Source organism: Leptodactylus fuscus, chromosome 5 (assembly GCF_031893055.1).
Source record: "Leptodactylus fuscus isolate aLepFus1 chromosome 5, aLepFus1.hap2, whole genome shotgun sequence".
Taxonomy (NCBI): Eukaryota; Metazoa; Chordata; class Amphibia; order Anura; family Leptodactylidae; genus Leptodactylus; species Leptodactylus fuscus.
The window spans coordinates 82,031,931-82,046,123 of record NC_134269.1 but is presented as its reverse complement, the minus strand read 5'-3'; the positions used below and the strand labels follow the sequence as shown (position 1 = coordinate 82,046,123).

The window sequence follows — 14,193 nt, the reverse complement described above, 5'->3', positions numbered from 1 at the left end:
TTTATTATGTAAAACAAAGTTAATTTACTACTTTAAAAAAAAAACAACAACACAGGTCACAGCAATATTTAAGTTTGAGAATTTGAAATATTTTATTTAATAAGGAATTATTAATGAACATTAAAATATAAGCCAACAATGACATAAAAGCTATATAAAATGGTTACAAAGTATTAAAAGAACACACATTGCGTCCTTTGATGCTACCATGTAGCAGGTAGAAGTGGAGCAGCAAGATGTAAAATAACTTCAGAGTTGAGCTGTGAGATGGTACTGATCCGATAGAGTTTTCGGCTTGCAAATTTGTTCTTAACATACTGAAAATGAAGACATTCAAGCAAGGTTATAGCCATCACTTAGAACCATAATCTGAAAGAATCAGATACTCTACACAAATACCAGAACAAAGGGAAAGCTTTCCAGGCAGATGGTCCATCCTCAGGTTAGGCCACTAATATTAATAAGGACTTGTCACCAGGTCAACACAGCTGATAGTGTTCTGTATGCCATGCAATGTTACCACCCACTTGGCTAGTATACGCCAACTAAACCACCACAAATGCTCAGGGCGATAGTGAAAATGTAAAAAAAAAATTTTAACCTGGCAAAATTAGGGGGGGGGGGGGGGGGGGGTCAACTTTCGACACTCCCAAAAGTCGGCTAAAATTAATGGGGAACCTGACATACTACCAATAGCCACTATGGCTTGTGATGGCATTTTACAAGAATGAGAGCTGGGGCCCCTTCAAACTGTTGCTTGGCAGGGGTGCAGAGAGTACTATTCTAATCCTGCAAGGATGACTTCCAGAAGAGTAGAGGATAGCTTGGAATGTCATCATCTTAATTACCGTATATACTCGAGTATAAGCCGACCCGAATATAAGCCGACCCCCCTAATTTTACTACAAAAAACTGGAAAATCTTATTGACTTGAGTATAAGCCTAGGGGGGGGAAAATGCAGCAGCTACTGGAAAATTTCAAAAATTAAAATGGTCGGAGTTTTTGGGTGCAGTAGTTGCTGGGTGCTGGGGAAGGGGAGGGGGTGTTTCGGTTGTCTGTCTGCCCCTTCCCTGAGCTTGAGGACTGGGTTTTTTTCCCCCGACTTGGAATTCAGTCTGGCTGTATATAGTGTATCTGTAGTGCTCCTATTAACCCATTCCCGACGGAATAGGAGCACTGCAGATCCCCTATATTCAGCCTGGCTGTAGTCAGACTGAATTCCAAGTGGTGGGGGTCTGCTCCTTTAAGCTCAGGGAAGGGGCAGACAGACAACCAAACCCCCCCCCCCTTCCCCAGCACCCCAAACCCTGACCCTCCATCAACATCAATCTAGTATTTATCTCCTATCCTATGGATAGGGGATAAATAGTTGAAAGATCACTCTTACTTATTCATTTCAAGGGGGGGTGGAAGGGGATATTGTTATATACACTCCAGACACTGTATTGTTTGCACGGTGTACTCACATTCTGCTGCAGTTGTTCCAGGGAGAGAAGGTTGTCCAGCCAGAAGGTCCAGGGGGAGTGCAGCAGGATGCCCTCACTGTCCAGCTTCTGCGACAGCTCCAGGTGATGGTTCAAGTTCAGCTGCTCTTCGCTCTCTGCCTTCAACTCCCGCTGGCCCAGACCCGCGGGGAGCGCCATCTTCCTGTGGACCCTGGCAATATTCATCCCTTAACTGCGCAGAGCGTCAGCAGTTTTGGCGACATGGTACAGAACCGCGCAAAGCGCCATCTTCCTCTGGAGCCCGCACTGCGCAGAGTCAGGATTCCCTCACTGTCCGGCTCCTGCGGCAGCTACAGGCTGGTGATTGTTCAGGTGCAGCTACTCCTCACTCTCTGCCTTCAGCTGCCACCAGTACGGACCCGCGGGGAGCACCATCTTCCTGTGGACTCGACGCCGAAACTGATGACTCTCTGCACAGTTAGTGACAATGCTGATGCTCCCCGCGGGTCCGGACTGGCGGCAGCTGAAGGCGGAGAGCAAGGAGCTGCTGCAGGAGCCGGATAGTGAGGGAATCACGCTGCACTCCCCGTGGACCTTCTGGCTGGAGTGCAACCTACACCGTGCAAACAATACAGTGTCTGGAGTGTATATAACAATATCCCCCCCCCTGCGCTTGACTCGAGTATAAGCCGAGGGGGACTTTTTCAGCACAAAAATTGTGCTGAAAAACTCGGCTTATACTCGAGTATATACGGTAGGGAAGTCTCCTCTTAGCCAAATACACCAAAGACACCCATGAGTAGGAGGAGGATAGGTGCTCCACTGATGGGCTGCAACAGTGGAAGAATACTATTAATCGCCTTGGCCAATCCTCAAATCCATGAGTAAGTTTTGTAAAGGTGCGGCCACATGTTGAAAAAAATGCAAGGGGGGGGGTATGAGTGCTGCACTTTACAATCCCAGAAAATTGAATGAGAATTTAATTATTCTCATACTCTCACTATGGAGTAAAATGCCACAGAAGAGCCATTAATTTTGCATTCTGGCTGCATTTTTTCCCTGCAGAATTTTTCTACATGTAAGCTCAGACTAATACTGCACTGAGTGGGGAATACTGAAACTTATTGAGCTATATAGACCATGCTGTTCCTGGCATAGTTTAGCTCAACCTTTCTGCATGTTAGGGTGGGAGTGGGGGAACATTAATAATTTCATTATACATCATGCAACTTTATGGCCATGCATCCTACGTTTACAGCAAAAATTCTTTGAATACTTACAGTAAATTTAGTTATGTTGTTGTTCACCTTAACTACATTCTTTGCTAGATGCTGCATGACTGGCAAGAGATCTTCTTCAGTGTAGCCAGTGTAATGCTGGACCGTGGCATCCTGTACAATAAAGCAAATATATGTTCCAAACGGGTGAATACCATTCACATGGTAGATGTCATATTAGATTAAATACTGCAGACCATTCTAGCCCGCTTACTTTTGAAGTAATTAAAACACATAGGCAAGTAGGTGGGCTCCGATTTATTCCAGTGACAAGTACATAAGCGATTGAACAATCAGGGGTATTCTACAGGTTTCCCTTTTTTTCTGATGTGTGCGCATAGGATTAACCTGAATCTCATCCACTTTTTAGGCACTTTAAAACACTGCGTTTGCGAAATGTGAAGCCCTAGCCTAAAGGTTAGGGACAATTTAAACTTACATATTTGCTACTTACCCAAGAACCCAAGTTAAGAACTTTTTGTGTCAAGCACAAGGATGCTGCTGCTATAATGGAAGGCAGATAGTGAACCATGTCATAGTCCATCAGTGTAAGTTCCATAAAGTATTTAGCAAGAACGTGTTGCTCCGCTTCTGCCTAGAAGAACATTGATACATAAGATATATTGTACATGGTGAATACGAAGCAGTGGTGCCCTTTTCATGGGTTTCTTGAGCTTCATTTCAATGATAAGTGACATTCCCACTTCAGAAAAAAGCAGCAGTCAGGTTTTGTTCACACTAACATAATGGTGTCTGTTGTAAAAGGAGACCACAACACTGTCAGATTAGTCACATGAGGGATACCACTGGTACCAGATGGACCTCTTTGGCTTAGAATGTGGTCTCTATCATTTTGTGGTGGTTACTTCATCACACAGGACAAGACTGGGAGTGGAGGAAGGGGAGCAACCTGTGCTTAATAAATTTGGGTCTCTTCATCTATATAGAAAACTATAAGTAAATAGTTTTACACTGTTTGGCAGATTATATATATATATATATATATATATATATATATATATATATATATATATATATACATATATACACACACACACGTACACGGTACAGACCAAAAGTATGGACACACCTTCTCTAACTCTTTGTTAAGTATATAATTCCACATGTGTTAATTCATAGTTTTGATGCCTTCAGTGTGAATCTACTGGTGTCTCGGATGAACTTATCCTTCGCAGCAGAGGTGACTCTTGGTCTTCCTTTTCTGGGGTGGTCCTCATGTGATCCAGTTTCTTTGTAGCGCTTGATGGTTTTTGCCACTGCACTTGGGGACACTTTCAAAGTTTTACCAATTTTTTGGACTGATTGACATCATTTCTTAAAGTAATGATGGCCACTCATTTTTCTTTACTTAGCTGCTTTTTTCTTGCCATAATACTGATTCTAACAGTCTATTCAATAGGACTATCAGTTGTGTATCCACCTGACTTCTGCACAACACAAGTGATGGTCCCAACCCCATTTATAAGGCAAGAAATCCCACTTATTAAACCTGACAGGGCACACCTGTGAAGTGAAAACCATTTCCGGTGACTACCTCATCAAGAGAATACCAAGAGTGTGCAAAGCAGTAATTAAAGCAAAAGGTGGCTACTTTGAAGAGCCTAGAATATAAGACATATTTTCAGTTGTCTCACACTTTTTTGTTAAGTATATAATTCCACATGTGCTAATTCATAGTCTTGATGCCTTCAGTGTGAATCTACAATTTTCATAGTCATGGAGATACAGAAAACTCTTTGAATGAGAAGGTGTGTCCAAACTTTTGGTCTGTACTATATATATTATATATTTTCGTAAGTATGGCAGTAATAGTCTTCAAAAACACACATACATGGCAACACTTTGAAGCTCTGCGAAGGAAGTGAAGCGGTAATGGTCTTCCCAAGTCAAAACTTAGTTTATCAAGAATTATTTTCTCCATTTCTCGAATTTCAGCTTTGGAATAGGCATTATCAGTTATATAGACAAAGTCTGCAATCTCCGGATAATACATTTCTTCATATTTTGATGCCACAAACAGTGATGAAACGCCCACCAATTGAAGCCTGTTCCTTCGGACAGAGTAAACCTGGAGACAATTGCAGATGTTAATGCATTTTCCTCCAATATCTTACAATCACATTACTACATCTAAAGTCTTTGGATATGCTGTCTAAGTTTGTTCACACATTCAGCATATCCAAAATAAGGTAAACACAAGATGCACCGTATTTATGAGAGTGGTACATGCTGCGTGTAGGCTTGGAGTTATATCCCGCCCAGGACAACATCTGCAAGGAGTTTGTATGTTCTCCCCGTGTTTGTGTGGGTTTCCGCCGGGTACTCCGGTTTCCTCCCACACATCAAAGACGTACTGATAGGGAATTTAGATTGTGAGCCCTATATGGGACAGTGACTCTCAGCGTCTGTACAGCGCTGCGGAATATGATGGCGCTATATAAGTAAGCATAATAAATATTGAATAATTTTAAACCATTTCTTTGTCTTAGATCATGTCAAGGCTGGCTGCCACACATTTTTATTATGTATATTAACTCCCTATAGAGAAGTCTATAGGAAAACAATGTAATAAATTAGTTTTGACTTTAATTTTACATCTAGACATGTCGGATGTCTCCTACACCAGTCCGGCATCAGAAGTGGCTCTGGCCCACCTTGTTCTCTGTCCAATTTCATAAGAAGTGGTGAATGAGGCACAGAACCATATAAATAGCTATAGACTGTGTGATGCCAACATTTGTCTAGGACCACAATTGCCCAGGGTTAACTGAAGCTCTACAGTAGCAGCATAGTGATAAAGCGGACATCAATAATCAAGCTTTTGACATCAAATGCTTTTTGTCATTTTTCTTCACTTTTGGTGTGTTTTTTTTTTTTTTTTTTTGTGAGGCAAGGACATCATTATTTTTTTCCCCCACAAAACACAGCAGGCTTCTTAAGACTTGACAAGTGCCAGAAGGAGACAAATAAGTTGCAATTGTAGACAGATTATGTAAAACAGTCATACTTGCAAGAAGCGGTCCATAATTGCAACAGCCATGTAGAGAGTCTCTTGTAGTAGTTGGAATTTGGCGTGGACTTGCATTAGCCAGTCTATGAGGAGGGCTCTCATACGTTCATTCATGTCCATTCCTTGCAGGTAATTAGGACGAATACATTGCTTGACCTTCACAAAATATGATATGATGTAGAGCTCATTCAGTACATAATGGGAGAAATTTACTATTCAAAGTGTGCTTGGTGCAGTTTGCAGAAAAAGAATGTACATGCCTTATCACACTTTTTTTTTTTGGAGATTTTCCAGTCTTTTCCAACAAAGAGTCAAAAGGATGTAGCTTAAAGAGAGACCATGCATGCCAAATTAGAAAGCCTAAAGATGCCAACCCTTTATTTCAGGGTATTCTGAAGAGAAAAAAAAAAAAAAAAAGAGAACACTTTCTTCCCCATTCCTGTTCCATTACCCTACACTCAGATCTGCGTTGGGTTATTCTGGTCAGTCACAGAAACAGAAGAATGGGGGAAAAAAATGGTCTATCTAGTGAAGGACAAAAGTAATCTCAAGGGACCCTATAGACTATAAAAGGGGTCCGTCAAGTACTGTGTGACAAATCACGAGAGAAAAAAAGTCGGGCTTGCAGAACATTTTTTGTGCAGGAGTTCCGATGGATTGGTGCTGTGCAGACACAGATATGAACTCATCCTTTATGTTTAAAAACCACCTTCTTTGCCACAAAATTCATCTAGTGTAAAACAGTATATGAAAGAGTATCGAGAAACCTCTTAGGCCCCGTTCACACGGGGCTAGGGACCACGTATTTTGGACCTGATTTTGACGCAGGAAGCCACATCAGAATAGGACCAAAATGCACCTGCCGCGGCTTCCCTCTCCGGAGTAGGCTCAAGTGAATGGGCCTAGTCCGGAGGGTGCTGCTGTGAGGCGGACGCCACGGCAGAATAAGCCGTGGAAGCCACCTGAAGAAAGGGCATCGTGCTTTTTTCCGCTAGCGGGAACAAACCACTAGCAGAAAAAAAAAAAAAAAAAAAAAAGAACGCTAGCGGTCTGCATATACCTCTATTGTAAGGGGGCGGATTTTGAGGAGGATTAAGCGCCAAAATCCACCCCCTCTTGCCCTATGTAAATGAGCCCTTACAATGCAAGAGGAACAGCCCACCTACTTGAACAGTTATAAAAACAAGCAAAGGGAAGGAAAATGACTGGAAAAAAAAAATATAGGATACACAATATTGAATATACAGATGTAAACATTTTAAGTTAAACTGATTTGTATGCAACAAGTGTCAAATATACAGTGAACCCATCACCATGAAAATTAAGTTTATACATCAAGTAACATGTTACATGCAAAATATAGTTTTGCAGGAAGTATTCTGTAAATACTGTGATGTATTTACATCAATTCTATATCTAGTCATGGGGGCAGATCTATCCAAGACTGACAGCTCTTTCTGTACACATATGAACAGCTGTCAATCATGGATAGGACTGCCCCCATCACTATATATAAATTAATAATTGACAAGTTATAGCACAACAATATATATTACTCTGCTCAGCTCCTCCTGCTGTATAACTTGGTGCCAGAGAGTGTCACAATAGGTACGTTTTAGAATAAGCAGTTCACATTACAAACCTCTAACTCTTTTAGGTAAGCATAGATATCTTTTGTGTAGTCACTGCACATTTGTGGATTGTCAGCGTCTTCTGCATCAATATCTTCCACGTTGTTGAGAACCTCAGAGAACGCACTGCAAAGGTCCTCTTCATCCCTCATTGTTATATCTGATTTTAAAGGGACCTTGGAAAGAAAGTGAGGCATATTTATGCCATAGACCAGCAAACTAATACTCATCATGCAGCATTGTTAAAAGGAGCAGAAGCCAAGCATGCATGTTTAGAATAATTTCTTGCATTTCCAAAATGTTCTTTCCCTTTAGTCCAGAGGCAGCACATACAGACGTGACAGTTTAATAGGCAGTAACTAAGATCAATTAATTAATCATGGACTGTCTATACAAGTCTGGAGAGACTACAACTCACTTTTATTGTATGAGGCCACACGTTGCAGAAACGCAGATTTTTTCTTGCAGATTTTGTTGCATTTTTATGAGCCAAAGCCAGGAGTGAATTGGGGAAAAGGTAGAAGCATATGTATTTCCTACATATTTCCCATTCCTTTCGTAGCCATTCTTGGTTTTGGCTCAAAAAAAAGATGCATTTCCACAACGTGGGGCCTCAGCCTAAAGCTGTTTGCACATGACCGGCTGCCATGAATGAAAATTGTGGACACCACACGGATGTCATTCAATGAATAGGAGCCATGACTGCAGGGATGCAAAAATCAGACAGGTATAGGACCTGTTCCATATTTTGAGGCCTGGACTGTTGGCCCACACATGTGACTGTGTAAATCATGGTCATGTGTACATGCTCATAGAAATGAATGGGTCAGTACATAGCCATACACTAACATACAAACTCCAGAAAAGGGAGTTTGGACAAAAGGCCAGATTTTTCATGGTGTACAGCCTAGAATCAGGAGTGAACCTGGGCTTTCTGCCGCCTGAAGCCAGAGGAGAGGCGGAGCTGAGGGGGCGGGGTCGCAAGAAAGGGGTGTGGCAGAGTGGAAAGGGGGCGTGGCCGAGCGGAGCGAGCGGCGTTCGCAGGCAGGGAGAGGACCTGCTCTCTGCCTGAGTGTGAGGGGCGGCCGCTGGAGCAGCGCTGCGTCCAGCAGGGCTGCCCCAATACACCGCTCACTTCCCGTGTCGGGCTGCAGACACGGTGACACTAAGCCAGTCCAGGACAGCTTGTCCTGGACTGGCTTGGGTCAGCAAAAATGCCACCCTCCCGAGGCTCTGGCATAGCGCCGCCTGAAGCGATCACTTCAGGTCGCCTCATGGGAGGTGCGGCGCTGCCTAGAATACCGACATTTTATATTTTTATATAAAAATAAAAAGGACTCAGAAGATTGAACCCTGTTCTCTTCATACTTATTTAGAAGAGTCAAAGATACAAGCGAGTTGTGGTCTCTCCAGACTTGTATAGGTTGTCCATGATTAATTAATCTCAATTACTGCATATTAACCTGTCTCTTCCGATTATATCCATGGACATAATCCTGTGTGTGTGCTGCCAATGGAGAACCAGGAAAGCATTGCTATGTGGCAGACCCATACATTTAAACTGGGCACATGTACTACCGCTACATTCAATGTCTATAGGACCGACAAACATTTGCACTCTTCCATCTTCTAACCTGTGTTTCCTATCTGGTATTAAATCAATACTGAAGAATCAGCCCCCCAAAAAAAAAATACAAAATAAAAACCCTTAGAATTATATTATACTAGTCTTAATGGTTTATTCCCATCTTTGCAGATCGCTACCGAGATGGGAATAACTGCTGTTTGTCCCAATCCTAGAGCAGTACTCAAAAATGGCAGTGGTTACTAGAAAAAAAAAAAATACCTGAAGAAGTGGCGGCTCCACTGTCCACATTGCTTTATGTAGCGCATTTCTTTCAGAGTCTTCCTGTGTCATGGTTTTAACTGGCTTAAGCATCTTATTGATCTACATTAAACAAATATAATACATGTAACTATATTTATAACAACAAAACAAAAAAAAAACAAAAAAAAGAGAAAGGTGGACACGAAAGAAAGAAAAGAAAAATATAGTTATACCGCAGTTGCTGCTTTGTTTGCTGGAACTATGGTCCCATTGCGGATTTCTTCAAGAGGGTGCCTGCATAGTTTGTTTTTCATCTTGGTTATCCCACCTTCCAAAGCGTTGTCAATTTCACTAAACTGAAGTAAGAGACACACTTCGGTATATTAATCAATAGTGCATATTTTCCGAACAGGCTTTTTTTTTTTTGGCATTCAAATAAAGACATTCGAGCAGAGCATTCAATGTACGACGCTTACCCACCTCTTCTGCTAACACTTGCAAAATTGTGAGGCTGTAGCAGGTATCCCTGAAGGTCACCTCATGCACGTGCCATTTCTAGTATTTTTATCCTCATTTGTGCTTTTGATTTTATTTTGACACACAATGTTGCCTAGAACTAATGCAGTTACCACCCCCCCCCCAAAAAAAAAAAAAAAAACCTTCCCATGAGCCTAGTTTACAAACATCAACAGGATAAGATGTGGCATAAATAATTTAAGTGTGTCATGACACCTGCCAAGTTCACAATCTAGCGAATCTCATCCACGCATTGCAGAAAAATACGCGCATTGGAAATGCTGCGATTTCCAAAACCGTTGCAGTTTTGGAAATCACAGCATGTCAGTTATATCTACAGTGTATACCCTATAGGTTTAATTGAAGCAGAAAGTCTGCAGAGGAGACCTGGCTTTTTTTCCTGAGGGCTTTTTCTCTGTGGCCAGCTATGTGGGGCATTAGCTTTATATTGCATCCGTAAGTGGGACCTGTAGTTGCAGCAAGCTTCATTGCCATCTCAATTGGAATGGAGTTTACATTGATATTGTACGTTTGGAAAAAAAATTCCCAAATTCGCTGTGGATTATCAACTGCGTGTTTTCCGATTTCTTTGCAGGTACCTCAAGAGATTTGTAGATTTTTGGTTGCACTAAGGTATTGCGTTTTAAGGGGGGGGGGGGGTCCTGGAGGAGTGTCTTAGGGCACTACCCTCTGCTTCCTGAGGCATGACATTGGGTTACACTGGGACGTGCAATATAACGGTTGGTTCACAATAACGTATGTATTCCATCGGGGGGAGTCCGCATGGAGACCCGCTGGACGGAATACAATCACAATTGCAAGCGCTGTGCTGTCAAAGCGCACGGACCCTATAGACTATAATAGGATCCATGTGCTTACTGCGCATTGCACATTAATCATTCATGCGGGCAGTGAGCAGCAAGCACACGGACCCCATTATAGTCTATGGGGTCCGTGTGCTTTAACTGAACAGCGCTTGCAGTTGCGATTATATTCGGTCCAGGGGGTCCTCATGCGGACTCCCCCAGATGGAATACATAAGCTAATGTGAACCAGGGGTCAGACAGGTGGCATTCCATAATAAAATGCCGTCAAAAATTATCCCTTCTTGGGAGCAGATGTGAAAACAAAATGACATTGGCATTGAATGTACCCAGGTTTTACTTGATGTGGGGACCCTTTTCAATCTAACTTTTTGTCTTATGCGAACACTGAATGTAATGGGCCAGACTGCTGGACATGTCTATCTGCATGGTGGCAGTTATAGCAACACGAGCGGCAGTACGGCATGTCATAATATGATGCATCAGGGCACAGGCCAAGTCTGGCTGACTGTTTCAGATCAAACTGCTCTATTACAAAGCATACAAAATTATATTAAATGTTATGAAAGGATTAAAGGGATAAGTGTCCAATCAGTTATTTCTTCAGTGATCAGGACAGGGAACTGAAAGTCCTTCTAAGGCCTCCTTGTAAATGAAGCCCATGTGCGCCTGCATGATCGATGCACCATTCTTCTATGAGGCTTCATGTGCATTACAGAGTCGGCAACTCCATAGAAGTGAATGGGTTGCCAGTGCATGTGCACTGCCACTCCTTTCACAAGGAGGCCTTAGGGGGATTTTCTGTTCCCCATCCTTGTGATCACTGGGGGACCTGGTGATTGGACCCCCAGTGATCAGATAATTATCCCAGTGTTCACAGCGGCACAAACCCTTTACCTGTCCATCGTCTGGATTGCTGCAGCCTGGCTCACAGCACAGACACTCTCCATTCCCATTTAGGATTTCTCTCACTATAGCTCTGTAAATTATGAACTCTGACTAAACTTTGCTATAATTCTCCTACTCCTGTGATTCTTGACTTCTATTGCAAGTTTTGTTGTGGTCAGTGCTGTGTATTGCAGGAGAAAATGAAGTAATCGCTGTAGACAGTGGCGTAACTACCACCATAGCAGCGGTAGCAGCTGCCACAGGGCCCGGGACATTAGGGGCCCGGTGACAGCTGCTACCGCTGCTATCATTATGCTCGGAGGTCTTTTCGGACCCCCGAGTATAATGATCGGGGCCCCCTGTTGGTGGAATACTTTCCACCAACAGGGGGCCCCGAAGCTGCAGCAACGGCTGAGACACAGGAGCTGCAGGTCTGGCTCCTCTCAGCGCTTCAGGATGCTCCCCCTCTCTCCCCCCTCCCTTTCTCTGCTGTCCTCTGCCCACCAATGAGATGAGGAGGCGGGGCTTATCCCTGCCGAGCTCCTGCCGTCTGCACTGGAGGAAGAAAGGAAGAAGGAAAGTGAAACTAAAGCTACACAGGTACGTACTGGGGTTACTTATTACTATCAGGCATATGGGGTGATTACTTGTGTTTTAGTAACTCCATGTGCCTCATATTAATAGCAGTTAACCCCATTATCTCCCTCACAATAAACCCTGTGTGCCTCACCATAAGAGTTACTGATATGTGAGACATATGGGGGTAATAGTAATGAAGATACTTTATTATTACCTCCATGTCTCTCACATATCAGTAACTGTTATGGTGAGGCACACAGGGGTTAATGTGAAGGAGATGATGGGGTTAACTGCTATTAATATGAGGCACATGGAGTTACTAAATTGTAATGCACATGACCAGATTTTTTATCCACAATTTGTCCTGGTATAGCGGTCAGCGGTTGACGTGACAGTATTTAGTCCTGTAGGGGCCACTATGGGACATAATACTGTGTGCAGGGGCCACTATTGGGTATAATACTGTGTGCAGGGGCCACTATTGGGTATAATACTGTGTGCAGGGGCCACTATTGGGTATAATACTGTGTGCAGGGGCCACTATTGGGTATAATACTGTGTGCAGGGGCCACTATTGGGTATAATACTGTGTGCAGGGGCCACTATTGGGTATAATACTGTGTGCAGGGGCCACTATTGGGTATAATACTGTGTGCAGGGGCCACTATTGGGTATAATACTGTGTGCAGGGGCCACTATTGGGTATAATACTGTGTGCAGGGGCCACTATTGGGTATAATACTGTGTGCAGGGGCCACTATTGGGTATAATACTGTGTGCAGGGGCCACTATTGGGTATAATACTGTGTGCAGGGGCCACTATTGGGTATAATACTGTGTGCAGGGGCCACTATTGGGTATAATACTGTGTGCAGGGGCCACTATTGGGTATAATACTGTGTGCAGGGGACACTATGGGACATAATACTGTGTGCAGGGGACACTATGGGACATAATACTGTGTGCAGGGGCCACTATGGGACATAATACTGTGTGCAGGGGCCACTATGGGACATAATACTGTGTGCAGGGGACACTATGGGACATAATACTGTGTGCAGGGGCCACTATGGGACATAATACTGTGTGCAGGGGCCACTATGGGACATAATACTGTGTGCAGGGGCCACTATTGGGGATAATACTGTGTGCAGGGGCCACTATGGAACATAATAGAGCGCGCAGGAATGTGTAGGAGGGACTCGGTCGAGATCTTCGGTGTCGGGGGGGCCCCATGTCAAAAGTTCGCCACGGGGCCCTGCCATTCCTAGTTACGCCACTGGCTGTAGACCATGCAGTAGTGAATAACAAGTCTGTTCCCTAGTTCAACTAATACCAATGTGTCTCTTCTTCCTGCCCACAGGAAGAAGTATATTTTATATAACATATGAGACATCAATACACATTTGTGTTCCATATTTTCACGCTGCAGTGCCTGCCATTTTATTTACTCCAAGACAAATTTCAAAGTACTTGGTGTCATTACAAAGCAAACAATTTGGAATATTTAGGTTGAACCCAGCTCCTGAACAAATCGGCTTACCCATCGATACTCCATGTGTTTCTGGGAAGCAGATGCCAACATGACACAAGAATTTGAAGCCTATTCTGTGAGTAAACCTGGGAGTGTCACCTGTGAAATCAGGAGGGATATCACTGGCTCAGTGAAAACTGTTGGGTGGAATAAAGACAGGCGCATTCCTGTCTTCCTAATAGTTTGTGTTAGGGTAGAAGATACCCCTTAATACTTCTCGCACACAACTGGAGGCTCCATGGGAAGGAAACAAAATCTTCATGACTCAAGAACTTGTGTAGATTTGTATTACAACACAAGCTAATTATCTAGCATGAGTTATAGTAAATCTAGCAAGTGGATTCATCCCTATCCCAACAAATTTTAGTAAGAGTGGCTCAGTAATTGAAAGAATGACAAAGTGGCACATCTTTGGTGCAAATATGTGACACATCTAGGTCAAGCTCAGTCAGTTTTCTGGCATAGATGAAATATTTGTACTTTTCCGTTCAGTTTGTGCGCCATATCCTGGGTGTGTAGCTACCTCTGCTTGTCTGCTACAATGAAACGAAGCAAAGACTTGCTTCCAGTAAATAACGTGTGTCTGAGTGTTTGGTGTTTGCATGGTCCAACTATACAATACAAAACTGCAAGTATTGT

The 14,193-nt window shown here is 43.1% G+C and overlaps 1 protein-coding gene across 1 annotated transcript; it reads right to left on the bottom strand.

Annotated features, from left to right (window-relative positions):
* Nucleotides 1–203: 203 nt before the first annotated feature.
* Nucleotides 204–13,605, bottom strand: LOC142202947 (G2/mitotic-specific cyclin-B2-like). Its single transcript, XM_075273335.1, has 9 exons — nucleotides 13,564–13,605; nucleotides 9,450–9,569; nucleotides 9,232–9,333; nucleotides 7,397–7,561; nucleotides 5,752–5,910; nucleotides 4,576–4,812; nucleotides 3,178–3,318; nucleotides 2,727–2,837; nucleotides 204–317 (listed from the first exon to the last, which is right to left on the bottom strand). The coding sequence occupies exons 1-9, from the start codon at nucleotides 13,603–13,605 to the stop codon at nucleotides 204–206; spliced, it is 1,191 nt and encodes a 396-aa protein (XP_075129436.1).
* Nucleotides 13,606–14,193: the final 588 nt, after the last annotated feature.